The sequence below is a fragment of the Gallus gallus genome, chromosome 2 (genome assembly GCF_016699485.2).
Source record: "Gallus gallus isolate bGalGal1 chromosome 2, bGalGal1.mat.broiler.GRCg7b, whole genome shotgun sequence".
Lineage (NCBI taxonomy): Eukaryota > Metazoa > Chordata > Aves > Galliformes > Phasianidae > Gallus > Gallus gallus.
This window is the reverse complement of record NC_052533.1, coordinates 99,130,010-99,152,405: the sequence shown is the minus strand read 5'-3', so window position 1 is coordinate 99,152,405 and position 22,396 is coordinate 99,130,010. Positions and strand designations below refer to the sequence as shown.

At 42.7% G+C, this 22,396-nt stretch overlaps 1 protein-coding gene across 2 annotated transcripts in view; it reads right to left on the bottom strand.

Annotated features, from left to right (window-relative positions):
- LAMA1 (laminin subunit alpha 1) overlaps positions 1-11,141 on the bottom strand; it is a 99,207-nt gene extending 88,066 nt beyond the window's left edge. For both annotated transcript variants that reach the window (NM_001199806.2, XM_046917198.1), the window contains exon 1: positions 11,017-11,141. In NM_001199806.2, coding sequence (NP_001186735.2) covers positions 11,017-11,098 — 82 coding nt within the window. In that variant the 5' untranslated portion in view covers positions 11,099-11,141. The remainder of the gene's footprint in view (positions 1-11,016) is intronic.
- Positions 11,142-22,396: the final 11,255 nt, after the last annotated feature.

The window sequence follows — 22,396 nt, the reverse complement described above, 5'->3', positions numbered from 1 at the left end:
AAATAAATGTATGTAAGGCTTTTTTTTTTTGCTTTCCTAAAATATATGCATTCCCTTAATATTACAGTGTACAACTGTATTAGATGAAGTTAAACATTTTTCAAAAGTAAGTAGACATTTTCTATTAATTGAAAAGCTATTTCAAGTTGAAGAGTTTTCAGCACCTCAGCACTACCAGCTTCCCTGTTTTACAAAGCCATGTGCTTTTCTGAGACACGTAAGTAAAATATTTTCTTTCAAGCAGGCACAAAGCCATTACAAGAACACATACAGCCTGTGTCACTGCCAAGTCATCCTGGGTAGAAGGGAGTCCTTTCCTTCAACTTGGTGAAACAGGGATGATTTGCAACTAGTGCAGCACCTAAGATGTACAAGACTTGAAAACCGTGTGAGCAGAGATGATGGAATGGTCCTCTCCGATTTAAATGATTAATTGGGAAATATCCTCTGTAGTTTTTTTCTTTGTTTGTTTGTTTCCCCTACTTAAAGCTGCTTAATATACTATACAGGTGGTGTTCTGCTTTTTGAAAAAAAAGAAAAAAAAGTACTCTACTAACTTTTTTTTGGAATAAAATGCCTAAGCAAAAACAAAGTAAAACTGTGAATTACCTTCATTTGTTTTCTTTAATTTGCTAGTCCTTACGCAGAGGTTAACAAATGCATGGGACACCACTTGCATCTCCATACTTCAAAAATTAAAAAGTCAGCTATGGCACATATTCAATGTTTTAAACCCTTATACTTCCAAACCCTCTCTATTTTAAAGCAAATATCTCCATGAAAATCAAAGGCATCTGTGTCACACAGGGTAAGCTCTTGAAAGAATAATTTCAAGGACACAAAATTACAAAAAAAACAATACAACTACAAAAAGTTCCTTTCTGTATTACCATTAATGCTCAATAACCCAGCCATCCACATGGAATTTTAATCAAGTGTCCTGGAAGTATTTTGCCTTTGGCTTCAAAACAAGAATGATAGATAAACTTCAGCCCAAAGGGCTGCTGTGGTGGAGCCCAGCAGCAGCTCAGCACCACAGCCATTCGCTCACTGCCCTCTAGGTGGGATGAGGGAGAGAACTGGACACAAAATAAAACTATTTACTAATACAGAAGATAAAAATGGAAACAAAAAGATAATGATAACAATATACATATTGTCCCAATACCATTATTCATCACCCACCAACTGATAAGCAGCAGCCCCCAAACAGCAACTAGTACCCATCCAACTGCCCATATCTTTATACCCTTTGGGTATATGTGGATTGTCACATGGCATTGCAGAAACATCCCCCACCCCCAGCCTAATTGAGGCACCTGTCCTGACTCTGCCTCCCACCACCATGTTGGTAACTCTTCCCATCCAGAAGCCTGGCCCAGCCCCAGTTGTGCTCCCATCCTTCAGCAGCAACCAAACATTGGTGCACTGCAAACACTGTTTGGGCTAAAACAAGAAGATTTTTTTTTTTAAAGAAAATTTCAACAGCCTGAAGACCAGCCTTGAGAACTGAATCCTTTAATTTACAATTCAGCAGCCACACTGTGAGACTCTCACACATTTTGCATTCCATCCTGAAACACCCCAAATGTTTTTGTTGATTTACTATGGGAAATGAAGCAATTATTTAGGCAGAGGTGCAGAGTGTGAAGTACTTGTTTCTCATTGTTCTCAAGAGCAGAGGAAATTAGAAAAGCTGCTCAAGTTTTAAAGAGAGAGCATATAGAATTGATTAGTACTACATTGTAAATAGAAGGATTTTTCTACTTTGGGGCAAATATCTCAGCCTTTTCCCTAACGCTACACTTCTGAGTAGTGCCTTTTTACCCTCTTTTCCTATTACCACACCAGGAGTGCCTGCCAGACAGAACAAAACCTGTATTTCTCAGTATCCACTCTTAACTGTGGAAGTGGTAGCACAGCAATAGCAGATCCTTTCAACAAGAAGCTGCAATAAAAAGTTTGAGTGAGTATATGCATATTACTGGAGCATCACTGTGGCAACCTGTGATCTATGCCAAGACATGCCAAATTCAGTTGTCCCCTAGCAGTCGTTGTTTGCACCTACTGCTTGAGGCAGAACGACTGGAAAGCTGAACAGAGGCAAAAGATGTGGGGGAGTGTTAGCTGACATCCAGCTGACCGTGAGCCAGCAGTGTGCCCAGGTGGCTAAGAAGGCCAACGGCATCCTGCCTTGTATCAGAAATACTGCTGTCAGCAGGAGCAGGGAAGGTGATCACCCCCCTCTATGTGGCACTGGTGAGGCTGCACCTTGAGTTCTGTGTTCAGTTTTGGCCCCTCACTATAAGAAAGCCATTGAGGTCCTGGAGCATGTCCAGAGAAGTGCAACAAAACTGATGAGGGTTCTGGAGCACAAGTCTTAAGGAGAGCAGCTGAGGAAACTGGGAGCGTTCAATCCGGAGGAGACCTACTAAGGTCTTCCATCCACTCTCTACAACTGCCTGAAAGGAGGCTGTGGTGAGGTGGGGGTGGGCCTCCTCTCTCAGGTAACAGCAATAGGATGAGAGGTAATGGCCTCAAGTTGCACCATTAGAGGTTCAGGTTGGGTATCAGGAGAAATCTTCTTCTCTGAAAGAGTGGTGAGGCAATGGAACAGGCTGCCCAGGGAGGCGGTATAGCCAGTATCCCTGAAGGTGTACAGGAAAAATGGAGGTGTGGCTCTGAGGAATATAGTTAGTGGGCATGGTGGCGGTGGGCTGATGGTTAAAACTGATGATCTTAGTGGTCTTTCCAACCTTAATGATTCCATAACTCTATTGATATGCTATGGAAAGATAGTCATCATGCAACTCAGCTGGAAGTTGCAGACATTTCTTCCATTAGATTCATCCCCATCGTTATTATGAAATACAAGAGTAATTAAGCTGTCCCTGATGCGATCACTTTTAAGTAGAGAGTGTTCATCCATTTGACTCTGCTGTTTGTATTTTCTGCATGACTTTAGCAGTGATAAACTTCTGGTGGATATCGGCAGACACTCTGTAAACCTGCTTAAGGGAAGATAAATTGTCACAGGAGATGATACTTGTCAGCCATAGCTTAAAATTCATTTCTCCATTTATACGTTCATTTCAGTAACAGCTCAGTTCCGCATGAACAAACAAACAAAAAGTATATACTTTCTGAAATTCTATCAACTTTTAGCAAGATTAGTGATTAATATCCAAAAATAAGCCTTAGAAAATGAGCAGGTTTATTCACAAGTCATGGAGTTCTAGATGCATGGTAGATTTGCTTTCCACTTGTCAAGATCGTTTTTATACTGTAAATGAGATATATTATCCCATAAATGCAAATTGAGCAACTTGTGCAATTTAAAGAGAGCATATTTCAATGTCTTACTGAATGATTATATTAGTTAGCAACTACTGAAGGAATAAATGAACAATTGTCTGCAGATAAATGCAAATTCACAGCTAATTCTTCCGAAGTCAGTGTAGTTAAATTGATCCCTCCTATTCCCATCAAAAAGTTGAGCTCTGGCATATTTTAAAGGGTATTTGCTGGTAGAAGTCACTTAGCATGCACTTTAGCAACTCAACAGGATGAAGCAGATGGATGGAATCCTAGAAATTTCAACAGCATGTATTTCACAACCCCAATTTAAACCAGGGTTTCCACAGACCCTGACAAATCAAAGAGCCTTCACGGCAAACTTCTGCTATCTAGCCACTCTCAGCCAATAAAGTAGAAACAACCTAATCATCAGAGGCATTAGCAGACAGTTACAACCCTTTTTTGTCTCCTTTCTTACAAAATGCAAATATGAACAAAGGGGAGCACTAGAAAGCCAAGTAAAATATATGAATGGCATGGCACAGAGGATAACAAAGCAGGCATTAGTCATTCATGCATTTGAATGAGAAAAGCTTGTAAGGGAACATTAGACCAAAAAAACAAAAAAATCTAGTGGGCTTTTTAGCCGTCTTATTAGCAATGGAGTGACTTCAGGAACAGATTTTCTCCCTTCAGTAAAGCAACTCTCAATCAGGGATGGTGTAATTTGGTTGATTGGCTTTCCAGGCATAAGCATTATGCATATATGCATTATGGAGCTGGACATTCAACAATTCACCAAAGCGCTTTTTGTCTAGATACTCCTGGTTGGATCCAGAATAACTGTGAGAGGCCAGCGAGGACTGATTGCACCCTCTGCACTCTGGGCAATGACTGCCTTGAGAAGAGGCAGTGGAGGAGCAGCACAGGAGCAGCATGGTTTAGCAGTACTTAATTAGATCTACAACATCTAACAATTAAATCAAGGCTAGAGAAGTTCTTTCAAATAACTTGTATGGGTTCTGCACTACCCTTGCAGCCATTCTGCAAATAAAAGCTTATACAAATAAATACGATAAAGGAGGCATAGGACATAAGCCTGTCACCAGGGTCATTTTGGAGAAAAACAGAACAGTAGAAATGCAAGAAGAGGCAAGGGGAAAATTAAGTTTCCACTTCAGGAAGACCCGTTCTTAAACAGCTTTTTAACCTTTATTCTCATGCGGGAATCCAGAGGGCGATTGGATCTCACAGCACAGTAAACGAGCTCAGGGAAAGGAATTACCTTATGCTTGCAGAACAACTTTCAAACCTTAAATTTCATAAAAGGAACTGAGCAGGGAATAACTCTGATGGATTCATTACTGTATTAATTGATAATCAAAAAAAAACCATCAAAAGCTAACAAGTTTTTATCAGCTTTGCTGAAAGCTCAAATCTACTTTGCCTACACAAAGCAATCAGAAAAGCAAAAGGATCTTCACGGGGATGACTGATAGGAAAACCATAGAAAAGATAAACCAGCTGAGGCCGTTCTCCCACAGTAGCCAGTGCTTTCCACAGCCTGCAAGGCTGAGCTGCTCACAGAAAGACAACATCTGGCCCAGCAGCGCATAAGACTCATTGTCATGCACCATCCATACAGTTGCCCTATGAACTTGTGTTAAAGCAGCCCTAGTTTTCAGAGAGGTACTCCAGCTGCTAAAAAAAAAAAAAAAATGAGCACAGGTATACCTAACCTTTTGTTGTTGTTGTTGTTGTTATTGTTCTGACTTGCAGCTCCACCAGATGAAGCACTCTCATTACAACTCAAAGTCTGAGCACTATACCCATCATAACGTGCCTCTGGGTGCTGGGATCAGGCTCTGAGATATCACTCAAGTACATATAAACATCTATAATGGGAGGTTTGATTGATGTGCACCTGAGATTCATGCCAACTAAGAAATTCTGATTCCTGCAAGCTGACCTAACCGTTCTCAACTTGTAAAACTTCAACACGTTATTTCTCTGTATGGTCAGAAAAGGATGCCTTGAGGACGGCAGGTGTCTAACCCCTTTAGAAAAAAATTAAAGGCATAGAAGAAGGCAAACTCCATCAGAAGAGCCTTGTGTGAGAGTGCTGTAAATACCAACAACCGATCAATATACTGATAGTTCTGAATTTCCAGAGCAGAGATGCATTTACTAAGCCCTCGGGGAATGGAGAGAAATATTTATGACAGACAAATGTTTTTATCTTAATCTTCAGTCTATTTAGCATGCTTTCATGGGGATTTTTCTGTCACATACCTTCGCATTCTGAGGAAAGAAGAAATACTCTGTAGCTTTTTGGTGCTGACTTTCTATCAGAAGTAGTGAGGGGAAAAAATTTGAAATCTAGGACCCTCCAACCAACACTGAGTTCAACGTTTTCTCCACAAAATGTCTGAGATGTTCTTTGCAGATCACCAGAAAAAATAAAATGAAATTTCCCACTTCATTCCTTTGCTGTCCCATCACAAACGTAGATTTCAGTCATCAAAATTTGCACCTAGTTGAGATTTGTTATCTTCTGCATTTATCTTTACATCACAAGTTCTTTGATTATTACCAAGCCCCATTTCTTTTTGATGGTTTTCAAAATATATTTGTACCCTCCCTTAGGAATTTAGTGAACTGTATTATTTCAGCACAATGGTACCTGCAAAGGCAACATACCTGGATATATGCCACGTGGCTTCTGTTTAAGGTGACTTGCTAGATGGGTAATCTACAATTCAATTTTGAGTAGAATACTATACAGAGCTAAGTCTGTTACACTAAGGCCTCAACAGCTCACATCTATCAGAGCAAATGAAGAAGCCATAGTTCCAGGCCTATAGCTCCTACTACACAGTTACATTGGAGTGTGCTGAATCCTGCTGGTAGTAGACAGGAGGTTGTTGCAGTTCCACTCTCCCAAGTCCAGTCAATAGTAGAGTTGAGAATATATTCCCAGTAGGTATACACGTACATACACACTCAGAGATACAAACACAACACATATGCATACACAAATTGCCAATCACTCATATCAACAAAGACAAATGCAAGCAACACTAACAGCTCCATCCTGTTAACTACTCCAGCTGATCAGAATGAAATCTGTAAGTTGAAAATAAAAATTCATACATAAATGCAATGTGGATTTCTTCAGTTTCTAGACACTCAATCTGTCTAGTAACTGGCCCCTGGATCTCAGGTCTCCTACTTGGCTGGCACTTGGGTATACGAGCCTCTCGCATCCATGGCTCCACTTGCATACACACACCCAATATGGACGCCTTCAGCAACTGGCCTACACTCCCAGCCTACCCAATAACAGGCCCAGTTCTTCTCATCTGTTTTTGGCTCACAAACAGATGCACTCTCATGTAGTTATTATCTTAGTCAACATCTATACCCCACAGTCTCCCCACTGGATCTCCTGGTCCTTCTGGCATCCAACTCACAAACATTCTGAACTCTACAGTATCCATCCCAAAACTTTGTCTGCTTTGAAACTTGGCTCTCATCCTACAAGCTAGCTGGTCTGATCACACACTGAAATACAGACCCACACAACATGTACACACTCCACTTTCTCCAGCCAAGCACACAAGACACACTAGCCTCTATGACACACGGTCCCCTATCCATTGATTAAGACCTTCACATTCAAAGCATACAAATCCCATCACCCAGGAAAGCAGTTTAGTAAGGAGATAAGACAGACTATACTGATGAGGCACACAGCATGGAAAGACAAGCATGCTGACTGACTACTTGTTTACAGCCAACTGACCTCTTTTGTCCTCGTAGCCTTTTTTACACTACACTTGTTTTCTCATATCACCTTGATTTCTCCCCCCTCCACCCCCCCTTTTCCAGGTTTTGCCCTTCCTCTTTCCTTGTCTTTGGCCCTTCATCTATGGGTTCCTTCCCCATCATGTCTTCTACAATCCCAAACTGTTCTTCCCCTTTGTCCCTTGCAAGGTCCCACAACCCCTTAGCCAGCTAAGCTGGAGAGCTTCTTCCATAGCTCTGTGATGGGTGTTATCCATGTCCCGTGGGCAGATGGCTATCACGAGATGACTCTTAGAGAGACTCATTTTCTACTGAGGTTGCCCCACCTTGTTCCTTTGTGCCCGAGAAAAAGAGGGCGATCACATAGCCAAACAAGTTGAGTGTGGACAGTTAATAAGTATCCTGGGGCCCTGCTACTTAACCCATGTGAAGACACATGAGGCATATAGATTTGCTGTAACTGTTTCCAAACCAGGGAGAAAATGTAAACTCAAAGTTCACTATTCTGCTCAGTTTTGCCAAAAATCGGAAATTTCTCAGCATACCATAACATTACATGATTGTCTCAGACTCCTTGCACATTTTCAGCTCATCAGTCTCCTGCCTTCTACTGTAAATTGCAAACAACATTGCCTCCAGGCTTTCCACAAGTTGCAAGGGACTTTAGGTTACTTTTGGTGTTCTCTCTTGTCAGCAACAAATATTAATACTGCGGAAGTGTAGTAGAGATGCTTAAGGAAAATATTTAAAGAAATGAAAATCTTTGTAGAGTATAGAAACTTTCCCGTTTCAGAAGATGCATCAACAACTGACAGACGGGAATCAGGCGGAAACTGATTCTAGGAACAGAGCATCACCTCACTCTTTGCCACAGGTTTATTACCCTCGAAGCATCTAGTATTTGAGACTAGTTGAACCAAGCTTTTCTCAAGCCATTAGCTTATAGGGACAGCATGGCAGTTGAGTCCCTATGACATATTTTTTTTATTTCTTGCAGAAAGTGCTCAGTAATGAAAAATCCTGCTCATCTTTAAGACAACTTTCTTCAATGATTTACTGCCAACCAAATACATTCCGGAAGTTTGGCTCTCTTTTTCAAAAGTGTCTGAGGAAATTGTATCAATCCACAAAACGTATAAGGATGTAGTGAGGCAATGAAGACCGTTTACCTATCCAGACACGAAGACAAAGTCATAGCCATCCAACTCCAGCATCAGCTTTTTCTCTTACCCGTTCTCTTTCTCCACCCTTTGAACTTGCATTCTTGACTACGCAGTAGCTGGATCTCAGAGCTTTGGAGTGATTTCAGATGTGCCTCTCCCCCCATTACCTGTCACGGCAATCTGGCAATAAGGCACTCTATTTAGAAACTGGAGATGTGGGTTCAGACCACCTCAAGCTAAGGAGATTAACCCAAATCTCCCACTTCCTGTGCAAGTGCTCTAACAATATGCTTTATAAGTAAACCTTACCGCTTCATCTTTCAGAAAAAAAATGTGGTTGCTGACCATAAAGTTGTTATTTGTGCATTAGTCGTAGCCTAAGCATGCTTATTCAGCCAGATTCTTGTAGTAGGGTAGGCTTAAAACTTAAATGGAAATAACCATGATTTCTTTTTTTAAGTACTAGAAAATCACCTGACAGTGGCAGAATTAAATATGGGAGATACAAGCAATACTGTGCAGTCATTAACTGGATTCCTCTTCTGCTTCCCAGACGTGTAGCACTCTTACCCTCAGTATAATGAAGAACACATTCCAGTGAAGCAAAGCTGCTACATAAGCCTCTGAAATGGTTGTTTGCTTCTGAGGCAGCAAACCAGCTCTCATCTGGATTGGGACACCAGTGATACATGCTTCACTGAGAACAACACCCATTACTGGGTACAAAAACTCAATTGAAAATCAGACCCAACTCTTCAACAGGATGGGGATACCTCAACCACATACCTGCAATTAAAATACCAACTAAATTTTATAGGTATGTAGATATTAATCTTTAGGCTGAAAGAACCAATCATTAACCTTTAAAGCTGTGTGCTGCAGTAACTTTACTATTCTGTGCTGTTCTTTCTTAGCCTGGACTTCAGCACTCTCTGATAGACCCCAAACTATTGTATGCTCCAGTTTCCTCATCTGCTGACAGGACAAAAGCACTGACAGAAAAACAGGAAATGCTGAAAGAGCTCTACCAAGGTACTCTCCACAAACATGCCAAGGTGTATTTCCCCCCAAATTCTACATTGGCCCAATGTCTAAGAAATCTTTCAGTTCCCACAACAGGGGAACATCGCGATGCTTGCAAGTTTGAGCCCTAGTTGTTTACTTTCTGCACAAGCGACATGGCTATTCTAATCTGCATCGCATTCCTTGCATTGTTTTAGGTTCAGTTATCTGGAATTCTGGTTTTGGAAAGGCAGTTTTCCACCGGGGGGTTTGATGCCCACTGCTTCCTCTGTGGATCTGTGCTCTCATGCTGAGAGGAAGAAAAAAAAATCTATCAACTTAATCTAATAGAAGGAATGGTCTCCTGACCTGATCTTTCATCTAGAAAAATATCAGGTAATTAATTTAAATAGCCCCAGGAGGGGCAGCTTAGGTGCAATCAAACATCCTGCTATCTTCAATCAGTGATATTAAAGTATGTATTTTATCAAGACGACCAACCATGCGAGCTGCTGCACACAAGCTGGAATATCAGCACTAAACTCATTACAAAAGCTGCAGTAGGATCACTGCAAGTTTATGTTAGGGAAAAAAGAATAGCTGTGGGCTCTCTGATCAGCTTATAGGAGAATCCTAAATAATAATAATAGTACTGTTAGCTGCATGCTAGCATACCATGAACCATGTGAACCAAGAACTAAGGCTATTTGATGTAGACAAGATGGTACTGTGTGGGAAAAAAAAAAAGACTGTGAAATGTAAGTTTTGAACCACTTTGTCTTTTCATTTGTTTCCAAGACTAAGTTCTCACAACCAAGGCTTGGTTTCCTTACCTACAAGCTGAAGTTTATAGACTTAGGAATTTGCTTGGGTTCGATTTTGCCACTCTGACTTTGAGGATGACGTTTTGTACGCACATATTAACAGCCACACTTGCTTTTACGGCAGCGCGCAAACAGCCAGATGCTGATCTCCCACACTACATCCATCTTGAAAGCCACGCTTTACCTTAAACAATATCAAGCCACGCATCTGCACAGCACATGCCTCCCGACTTGGCTTTTGTTACACCGAACCCAATCGCGACCGGGAACCAATGCCTGGAGCGGATCGGTGGCAGATCAGCGGCCGGAGCCCAACCAGAGAAGGGCACCCGGTGCGGGTCAGTGCCGCACCTCGCAGCCCTCACCCGGAGCTGCTGCCCAGCCTCAGTCCCGCAGCACAGACCCCGCTCGCCGCTCTGCGAACAAAGAGGATGCGTGCAGCCGAGCTGCTCGCACGGAGCGCACCGAGGGCAGCGCACCGGGCAGAAGCACGTGCGAAGAAAGAAAACTTTTGCAACTTGTCTCCATTACATCCACATGCTTCCCTCCCCCTCCCCTTCTCATCCCTCGATCGGCTCAGACTAGCTCAGAGTGAGGCATCCCTCCGCTCTACCTCTCCCCGGGAGGGGGGCACCCAGTGCTGAGGCCCCGGGGGCTCCGCTGCTACAGGGCGACCCCGGGGAGCGGGCACTGGCCCGTGTCCCCCGCCTATTCACGGCCCCCGCAAAGGGAGAAGGCGGCCCCACCGCAGCCGAGGGAGAAGAAAAGGCACCAGGAAAGAGCAAAGAGACAAGAGCGGACGAGGGGATGGCTAAGAGAAGGGACAAGAGCACGCCGCGGGCACCCCAGAAACTCTCCCAACCCCGGGATGGGGTGCGAACAAACTCCAAAGCACCCCCCGCCCCGCACGTCCGCGCCCTCACCTCGGGGCTGGCCGCGTCCCGGCGCCCCGAGCAGTGAAACCGCCGCCAATAGAGCCAGCAGCCACCGCCCGCCGCTGCCCATCACCATCGCCGCCACCGCCGCCGGGAGAGACTCGCCGCTGCCCGCCCCGCCGAGCGCTCCCGTCTTATAGGCTCCCCCCGGCCGCCCCGCCCCGCGCCCGCACCCACGCACACCCACGGAGCCCCACCGAGGTGCCCCCTCCCCGCAGCTCTCCCGGCTGTGGTCGCTGAGCGCCCGAAAAGTTCGGGAGGGTCGCAATGAACGAGCTGGTGTTCTGCGGGAGCCGGGGTCGGGGGGGGGACGGGAAGAGTGTGAAGTAATGAGGGTAAAGTGTCTGTGCAGCGCGGGGGAGGCACTGCTAAGCCAAGGCACTGTGCGGTGTTCCTATGCGGCTGACACCGCCAAGGGCTTGAAAAATTCGGCTTGAGGCTTTCCTTGCGAGTGTGTCCCCCCCCAGCTGTGTGACTTCATACAGTGCCGATGTGTTCCACTCCGCGCACACGCAGCAGTGCAGCCATGTTTGTCAACTGAAGGTTTATCTCTCCAAAGGGCCGCCTGCTTTTGTCCTACCGAAAGGCTTTGCAGCTTTAATGATCAGCTGCCTCTGGAACCTACACAAAAACAGGCTGAAGAAGTGCAAGGCAGAGCTGTTCCCAGGTGTTTCACTGAAATTCCACACACACTTTGCTTCCTTGTTTTAAGGGCTGTCACGCAGCTCGTCCATACAGCACCCTATAAGGACTATCCCATATACACTGCAGCAAGCAACAACATTTTTTGGGGGGAAAAGAACTGAGTGCCCAAGATGATGAAGTTGATTGGGAGGAATTTTAGAATCACAGACCGGCCTTGAGTTGGAAGGGACCTCAAAGCCCACCCAGTCCAACCCCGTGCCATGGGCAGGGCTGCCCCCCAGCAGTTCAGCTGCACAGGGCCCCATCCAACCTGGCCTTGAGCACCTCCAGGGATGGAGAACCCACAGCTTCTCTGGGCAGCCTGCTCCATTCTAGCCAAAAGACACTGTCCCTCAAATGCAAAGCATCACTGAGAACATATACTGATTGTTTTCTAGGAAAATATTAGATTGCTTTGCTTTTTAAACTACACTGTAAAATAGCAGAATGCCTGTGGGTTGTGTGAGCAGAGTTAGGCTGCAAGTGTGTTCCTCCCATGGTGGGGAGCTGCTGGTGGAGCCCAAACTGCAGCTTGGGCTTTATTGATATGGGTAAATAAACTCAGGAAAATAGTAGTAATGTATACGTTTAACATAAAATAAAGCTATTTCTTATTGTGTAACTCAAGAGTTATGAGTTATACTTGAGAATGCATGACAATGTTTATACTCAAAACATACAAACAGGAAAAATCCCCAGGTCAAGGAGATAAAAACGAAAATGTTCTGCCATAAAACGGTATCAAAGGCCTTCAAGCCTGCAAATAAATAACACTCCACATCTGTCCTTTCCACTAGATCTGTCCTCTGCTTGCACCAGGAACTTCTTAAATTTCAGAACAGGCAAGGAGGAGGAAAGCAAAACATCTGCAGAGAGAAAAGTCAACAAATTTCAAGAGCCAATTGTCATTTTTTCTAAAATTGTTGAGGTCAGGTTAAGAAACCCTCTGTGAGGGACTGCAAGTACCAGTTGGGAACCAAGTACAAAGGGAAGAGAAAGAGGAGCATCTGTGTAGCATAAAATCCCACCAGTTTGCAGCTTCATAATCAGTTTAACCATTTTGTCAAATTCCAGCACACTTTCTTTCATGCATGAAATGAGTTAATTGCCAGTTCTTTTCTATGCGTGTTTATCCTCATCAGAATACTCTGCAAGAAAGACACTGAGGCCCTGGAGTGTGTCTAGAGAAGGGCAACAAGGCTGTGAGGGGTCTGGAGCACAGGCCTTATGGGGTGCTGCTGAGGGAGCTGGGATTGTTCAGTCTGGAGAAGAGGATGCTCAGGGGAGACCTTACTGCTCTCTATAAAGGGAGGTTGGCCTCTTCTCCCAGGTAACAGCTATAGGACAAGAGGGAATGGCCTCAAGTTGTGCCAGGGGAGGTTTGGGTTGGATATTAGGAAAACTTCATCTCAGAAAAAGCAGTGAGGCAGTGGCACAGGCTGCCCAGGGAAGTGGTGGAGTCACTGTCCCTGGAGGTGCTGAAGAACCGTGTGGATGTGGCACTGAGGGACGTGGTCAGTAGCCATGGTGGGGGGTGAGCTGGCGGTTGAACTAGATGATTTTAGTGGTCTTTTGCAACCTTAATGATTCTGTAATACTTTGATCTAGCCCTGGACTGTACCAGCAGCCTCATTTGTTAACGTTCGACTAAACCTCTGTATGCGAATTGCAACAGAAAATTATACACCACAAGTAGTCTGTGGAGCTACATCGCTTCCAAACACATTTATGCAGTCCCCAAAGACCATATGTGTTAGCTGACACTCTGAGCCCTGCTGTGTCATATATTCCCAACATAAATAGTAATACAAACAGTACAATAGCTGTAGTGCAGTAGTCTCAATAGTGCAAATTAAAAGGACAGAGAGACTTTTGCATTTTAAAACAATTGTTACCGCTCCAACTTTGTTCAAAGAAAGACAGAAAATGCACTCATGTTAGGAAGGAAAATTTCTGAATACCTCACTGTCACCTGTTTTACTAACAAAAATTAACCCCAAAATAAAACAGAAAGAAGTTTGTCATATGATATAAGAAAATAAGTTACTTGTAAATACCCAGATAATGGTCAGAGATGTGATTACAGGGAACCTCTTAAGATCTTGTTTTCTCTCCCCATAACTATCATGAGTTAGATTTGCCTTAAGCACTCAGTGTTTCAGTTGTGAAAGAATGGAAAATAGTAGTACTTAGGATTAGGCAGCCCAAAGCGAGTGTGTTAATTTAGACATCTGTGCATAACAGCCTACTGATAAAAAAAATATAGCCTTTGGCAAAAACAGAGTTTTGGGAGAATTCAGGCTGAAGAAAGACCAAATATACAAAGTCTGAATGGAATCTCTCTGCTGTCCTGCACCAAAGCAAATGCCCAGTGAACACCAAATATGTTTTTTCAGCCTTTGTCTGGGTTGCTGTTGCTGCGTTAAGGCCGAGCTATTGTGCTGGGGCAGGTTCCCTCCAGGCCCCTTGGGAACACGAAGTCACCTCCTGACCCCGAGGGCAGCAGGGCACTCAGAGCCAGCAGCAGTGCTGCACTGCTCCTCAGCCAAAGCAATGCTTCAATAACATGCACGTCCCAGCAGCCCATCTTTGCTCCCCACCCTACTTCCACTGATCCTTTTTCTTCACTGCAAACCACTATAGAATAGCATCATTAAGGTTGGAAAAGACAACTAAATCATCCAGTCCAACCATCAGCTCACCACCACCATGCCCACTAACCGCCCACATCCCTCAGTACCCCATCTACAAGTTCCTTGAACATTTCCAGGGACAGTGACTCTACCACCTCCCCGGGCATCCTGTATCAGTGCCTGACCTTTAAAGAATATTTGATACAATATTTGCTCAAAGTACAGCAGGGAATTTGAATAGCATGGCAAATGAGGTACATGGATCTAACCAGGCGATAATCCTACCTAAAACCTACATCTAATGGCTGAGTTAGGTTTTATTAACAGCTGTACTGAACAAAGGCCCTTTCTGTTTTTTTAGCTGCTTGTTTTTTTGCTGGGCTTCTTCGTACACACACTTGTTATCTGTTGTGTTTCTGTCTCATTATCTCAGAAGCACCACCCAAGTGCTCTGAAACAGCTCTCTGAAAATAATTATTGCTTGTCATCAGAGGGAAACGCCGTTCAGTAAACTGCCTGTCTACCTCTAATAAACATCCACTCACCACTAAAAGCTGGTTTAGATAACTTATTTTTTTCCCCAGAACCCCTCAAGTGCTTTCCTCCCTCCATCAGAAAAGCATGTCCAGAGGTTAATAAATCTCAGCTGTGACAGACCAAAGGGAGGACTAAATTCAAAGCAAAAGGCCCCTCGCAGCACACCCTGCCCACAGCTTCCTCTTGGCACAGAAAGCCACCTCTGCAGTGTGACATGTGGGAGTCTAACTCCAGGATAGCATTGCTGGCCCAGGCAAGACCCAGTGCCCTGCTGTTGTCCCTCTGTTGGTATCCCAGAGTTCTGCTCTGGCAGCAAAATATTTTGCCCTTTTTACCCCTGAAAGCGATTTCAAGTTGTAACTTGAAATCTGAGTTGTGATAATTTGGCTCTGAGATGACTAAGGCTTCCACAAGGATTAAAGACAAGCTGCTGTTTTGGTGGAAGCTGGGAAACAGCTGCTGCAGGAGGCTGCACAGAGCTGACATGGAGAAGCGCACAAGACACAGGCAGATGGAGTGGCTCTGACCTGGGCAGGAGGAGACCTCATGAGATCAGCTGTGCTGACCCCAGAGCTGCTCAGACCTAAGTGCCAGAGTGGTGCTTTTGTAGTGAAGCTGGCACTCTTGGCTGGTCTGGATGGAAAAAAAAGAGGGAATGGAAGAAAACAGGAGATTCTGTATGAATTCCTACTCTGCTCCCAGAGCAAGAGCTCTCCTCTGCCTGTCTCCTCCACTAAAGTTCTCCTTTGTAAAATACCTGGAGTTGTTTTTCTGTTGATTGGTTTCTGCTGTTGTCCTACTAGAATGGACTGAACTATTGGCTCTGGAAGACGTTATCATAGAATCATAGAATATCCCAAGCTGGAAGGGACCCATAAGGATCAACCAGTCCAATTTGTGGCTCCATACAAGACCACCCAAAATTCAAACCATGTGTCTTAGAGCTTTGTCCAGACTCTTCTTGAACTCTAGCAGCTTGAGGCCGGGACCACTGACCTGCAGGAGCCTATTCCAGTGTCCAGCCAACATTTGGTGAAGAACATTTTCCCAGTATCCAGCCCAAACCTCTTCTGTCACATCTCCATGCCATTGGAGGAAGACTCAATAAGCTCTCTGTGAACAGCTAACAGGCTGGAAATTCTTGTAGTGGTCCACCAGGAATGATTTGATGCTAGGCTTTATCGTGGCAAATATATTCTCCCCCAGAATTCACAGTACATTCATGCAGAACTTCTATTGGGAAAATTGAACACAAATTATATAAAATGCAATACCATCACCATTGGTAATCAACAACAGCAATAATGCCGTTTCTAGTCTGGGCATGGAACTTTTCCTTGCATTTTGATTAAACTGTTTGCAAGAGCTTGAAGGCTCCAGTAATTCATGCAGGCAAAGGAACAGCCCCAGGTAAGTTTATGACAGACATATAACATGAAGGACAAGGCTTAAGAGCAGAAAAATCTTTTTAACTCTTACTGGTCGTCTCCAACTTGATCCTGCATTTGTAGGAAAGACTTAGGGAACTTGCATGATCCAAACCCACCACTTTCAAATTTATATTAGGAAGGAGAGAGAATATAACACAGCTCTTCTAGAGATGAGCAATTTGAATGGCATTTAATTTGTGCTCCCAACATCTAAGATAATTCTGAACAGATAGAGAATTTATAAGTTTAGCTCAACAAAAAAAAATAATTTATGAGAGCAGATTAAAATTTGTCACTTTTTTTTCGTTTCCTCATTATTTTGCAAAATATATTAAATAGGAATTAATCACATCCTCGGATCGTTCTTTGGTGAGTTTGGATTTCTTCTCAAGTGCAATGGGGTATGCAGCTGGGAAAAGTTCTGTAGGATGTCGGCGTTGTTCCAGTGGTTGAGCTTTTAACAGCAAGTGCCAAGATCTTGCTGCCCAGACACATGCCTGCCTATGCTAAATCGATGTTAAAAGAAGTCATCTTGGTCTGATCTTAGCATATCTAGAGATAACGCAAGAAACGAAACCTCTATATAGTAGAAAATGAAAGCCAAGAATTTAAGCATGTGACCTCTTAACAAATTATGGAACAATTTACATCTGTGGTTGTCTTTTGTAGCTTTTAAAGTGCTGTGATTCATTTATACCCTTAAACATGAATTTAATATCAGCTTTAAGCTTCCGCTATAGAAATTTGCCATAGAATCAAATTCAAGAGCCAATATAGCTTTGTTAACGTGGGCAGAAATACACACATAATGCCATTATTTAATCTTAGCTGCCTTTCCTGTTATTGCAAGTAAATACTTTACACATATCTGGAAAGCCATTCTTAGCAAACTGAATAATTTATTGCATCGACTTCTCAAGACTCAAACCATTGGAAAAACAACAATCCAGTAAACGATGTCAGGATCCCAGTTTGAGAAATGATAGCAGTGTCCTACTGTAAGGTTCAGTGAGTACCATGTCACAGCCAGCACTCAGCTTTCCTCTCTATGAAAGCAGGTGGAGGTGTCTTCCTACTGCCTGATTGGTACTCATATCTGCATTTCAAATGAACTTTCCTAGTGGATTCAAACAAACAGAGACAACATGGTCTGGAAATCACTGTGTTTCACCTTTCTAATGCCATTTAGGGATACCTTCTGCTACCCAAACTTCAGTGTTAACATAAAGAATGGAAGCAGAGTTAGGGCTTACAGTTTATCTTCAACCTTATCCCAGTGTTATTTAACTGTAAGATGTTGAATTAAGTATACATATACCAAATTAATGCAATCATGCTTTGCACTGTGTGGAAAGTATTGCCTGACCTGGAAAATAGGGGAATTCAGACACCCCATTAACTCATAAATACATAAAGAATAACAAGGAAAAGGGAAAAGTATATGGAGCTGTCTCTTTTTAATTAGCGACAAGTTAAATTGCACATTCTAGAACTTACTCTCTGCTTTCCTTTTTACTTACGTAGTCACGCACAGTGCAAACTCTGTGTTAGATGCTACCGCATCTCACAGTAGCATTTTCTGTCTCTTTGTGCTGTGTAAAGAAGCGCTCATCTGGGCAGAAGCAGCCTAATTTTTTTTAATATTTAGCGAGGTATCAGCCTCACTTTAAAAACAGTTATAATTAAAAATTCATGAGACACTAGAAACATTTATAACCTGAACTGCTTAGCAGGAAAAAAAAAACCCAACTGTTTCTACATAAATATTATCCACATGATGGATGGATTGCCAGGCTGTATTTACTAAGGTAGTGTTTCTGTGTAAACACAGTTGCTAATTAGAGGTTTGTTTTGGAGAATGAGACACAAAGCCAATCAGTTTGATGAGCGGAGAGCTTAGGAGGTGAGCTCCCTCGCTCCTCTTTGACTTCAATCAAGAAATGTTCAATCAAGTTTGAACAAATGAAAACATTATCAAGTTGTAGTCAGTCCTTATCTGCAGAGGCATTTCAGTGGTGTATTTACCATCCCCTGAATACCTTCCTGCACATTTCTGGCTGTCTCCAGGAAGCAGACAGAGGTGCCGCAAGCAGCAATTCCCCATCCACAAAAACTCCCTTCTCCTTCTCCTTGTACTTTGATGCAGCCTGAGGTGACTCTGCAACAGAAACTCCCAGAAGGCACCTTTATGGTCAGGGTCACATCAGTCCAACCATAATGTCTGTGACACAACTTGAGCTGCCATGAAACCATCACTTTCTCTCTCTTCCAGTTTTTGTAATTTGTAAAAGTCAATAATATATATATATATAAATTATAATATATAATTATTATATATAAATTATAATATATATATCACATGCCCAACATAACCTGGCAAACATTTTGCTTTGAGACTCTCTCGTTAATGCTAGCAGGGGACAGGAGAAAGAGCTCTTCTCGCAGTAGGATTTTTAGTAGAACAATAGGAAATGAAGAAAACTGGAATTTGATGTATTGGAGATAGAAAGTGAGCCAATTGTAACATAAACAAGACAGCACAGAGTTTACACAATGACTTTGAGTGAATATTTTACATTACAACATGTCCAAAGTACTCCATAAACTCCACAACATGACACAAACAAAACAGCAGATATGTAATTCAATTAATTAGCATGGTAATGAAACCGCAAACAAGACTAACATAAAATGAAATGAAGTGGAATAAAAAAAAATAATAAATAAAATAATAAATAAAAACTGTAAATCAAAAACTAGATCACCAGCATGTAGCTCAAGGAAATATTAACACTATTTCAATGTTCAGGCATTGTTATTTGTGATAACTCTGTGCTTTAGTGTATTGTGATCTTATAGGATTTTTTAATTTGTTATTTAATTACCTGCTCAATACTAATAGAAACAATATGTCTGTTTTCTAGATACTTGGAGCACATGAAATACTTGTAATAAAAATGAATCATAGAATCACAGAATGGTTTGGGTTGGAAGGGATCTCAAAGCCCACCCAGTACCCCCCATGGGCAGGGCTGCCCTCAACCAGCTCAGCTGCCCAGGGCCCCATCCAACCTGGCCTTGAGCACCTCCAGGGATGGGGCACCACAGCTGCTCTGCACAGCTGTGCCAGCGCCTTGCACCTTCTCTGTGAACATTTTCCCCCTGGCATCTAATCTAAATCTCTCCTTTTGGTTCAAAGCTGTTCCCCCTCTTTTCCTATCACTACCTATGTGCGTAAAAAGTTAACTTCCCTCCCACCACCATCTTGATTATGAAAAATAGCAGCCATAGAAAACTGCAGATAATTAGCGTAAGGTAGTTTTAGTTTCAAGACCTATGTTCTGCTCCGTTTAAACTTGAACATCTCGCAACATTTATCTAGAGAATTTGAAATCTTGGTACGGTAAACTTAAGCTTCGCTTTTAGTTCTGCAGCGATTTAAAACATCCACTGGATGGCAGTGCAGACCTGCAGGTTGAAATCTTTAACTCCTTTCCCACCGCATCCTCTCTAACTGCTAATGAAATGTTTTGTTTGCAACGCGAAGCCCAGCAGCCTCTCTTTACTGTGACCTTCTTGCATTTTTCACACCTGTCACCATGCAGGTCCCAAAAATCAGGCTGAGCTGTGCCCAGAGCTCACTGCAGGCTGCAGCAGAGACGAGGGAGCAGCATGCTGGCAGTGCCTGGCAGCAGGCTGGCCAGCTCGGGATGCTTAAGGCAGACAATACATTCACTCTCATGGAAAAAAAAAATGAGAGACAGACTGTAGCATAGTCTTGTTGCTCCTGAATGTTTTAGCACTCGCTTATTTCATAAAGCATAGAATCATAGGATCATTGAATATTTGAGTCGCGACCTTTAAAGGCCATCCAGTCCAACTGCCCTGCAATGAACAGGGACACCTACAACAGATCAGGTTGCTCAGAACCCCATCCACCCTGACCTTGAGTGTCTCCACGGACAGGGCATCCACCAGCTCTCTGGGCAGCCTGAAAGCATAAGCTTTATGAGTTAGTTTTTCACTTATTGGCTGTATGGATGTCCAGTGCATACAGGATGTGCATATAGTTCCTGAAGATTCTGTTTCAGGCTCATTCCACATGTTGTTCAGCTGATGGCATGTCTGCAAGAAGCAGCATCCAGAGAAGGCAGAAGAGCTGTGAGTAGAAGGGAGCTACGCAGATATTACAAAACATGATTGAAAAGTAATATGAGTACGATGGGTACTTCTGTTTATAACATTTCTTTACAAGAAGTATTCTTCTTTTGCTTCTCTTAGATACCACATCTACTTCATCTCTCTGTGAAAATTACTTTTTATTTTCAATGTCTCTCAAAACTCTCTCGAAATGTCTGATATTTGGCTCATCCTGTACCAGCTGAGTAGTATTTAACAAGCAGGATGGCATCTATGTTCATGAGTTTAATTCTTTTGCCAAAATATTGGGTTTTACCTCTATTTGCTTTCTGTGATGTTGTGTAATACTGGCAAAAGTACAAATTCTACATCTTTTCCTGAAGGAAGCTGCTTGCTAAGGTCTGTTTGAATTTTATCACAGGGAAAAAAAAGTGAAGGGATTTGGAAGTGGCCTGTGCCAGATTTGAAGCAGTTACTGCAATAAAGCAACAGAATTGGAAGAATTTTGCTTGAGAACAAATCTTTTGCTAGAGGTAAATAATTGATATGCAACTGTCTCTGAAAAAAAAAAGGGGGGGGGGGAGATAATATCTGTTCAATTGTCTCTTTTTTCTCCTCTAATGTTATATTTATTTATATTTATTAATTATATTTAAACACCTGCCTCAAACCTAATGGTCACTTTTTGCCCATGTGAATTAGCCATGCCTTATGGAAGAGCCTTTCCAAGAACGTCTGAAACATAGCAGCTACCATGACAACTTTCAATGAATCATCTCTGTCTGGGGAGTCTCAGGAGAAGAGAAACTAGAGGATGATTGAATTGTCCTTTTAATCTCTAAAAGTGATCGGGACTGAGGCACAGTGAAGAAGAGGGTTTTAGAGAACTCTGAATAGGGAACTCCCCAGATTTCCCCTTTGTGGATGAGATTCAACAGGGCAGAAGTAGAAAAGGGATGGTGACTTGATGAGGGTTGAGCATACAGGCTGGTGGGAGTCATGTACCAACTGAATTCTCCCCTTACAAGTGCACCCCATTTAAAGCTTAAGCATGATCACCACTGTGTCACAGACATAGGATACATATAGACCCATACAGCTGGTGTATGTTTTAGAGCCTTTGCTTATACAACTGATTATTTCTTTCAATAGCTCCTTTACGCCCTGTTAGGATGCTTGGAGGTTCAGAGCAGAGCAGTCTCACACACAGCCACAGTGTGAAAGCCTGGCTTTATGGCCCAGTGTCACTTGCATGTATCTTAACAGTCCTTGAATTAATAGCTTAAATATTTATACTGTGACTCCTGTATCTATCTTCTGTAGAGAAATAATGGGCTTTCAGTTACTAAGTCAGATCACATGTGTTCAATAACATCAGCTGTGTGTGCAATAACTTTGGCAGAAGTGTGCACATTCATCTTCACTGCCACAACAATGGAATGAATGTGTTGTACAGTTCTTATACAGTTATTTCCCATTAAGATGTCAGCAGAATGTTTAAATAAGAGGGAATTAGCTGTTAGGGCATAGTTTTCTATTAATCAGTAGACAGAGCCATCAGAAGGCATATTATGTGATAGAAGTTTCTGTGAAAGCTCTCCCATTTCTGATATAGATATGGATGTTTAAGATGCAAAGTCAGGGGGTCACATTCTAACTGAGAATCAACAGATGCAACTTCCAAAATAAACAGTGTTGGCCAATGTCCATTCTCAGTTAGGCTTGTTTAGCAAGTATTTTCTGGCTGGTTAATGCCACAGAATACAAAACATCTTCACACAATCCCAGGTGCTCTTGGATTATCTATCTTGGGTTACATAAAAGTGTTATTTCTAGAACAGAATGATATTTTTAATAATCCTGCATGATTATCATACTGCTATACAGCTCAGCACAGTGTAGCTGAACTATATAACATATGAAAGCCACAATCAGCTACAAAGA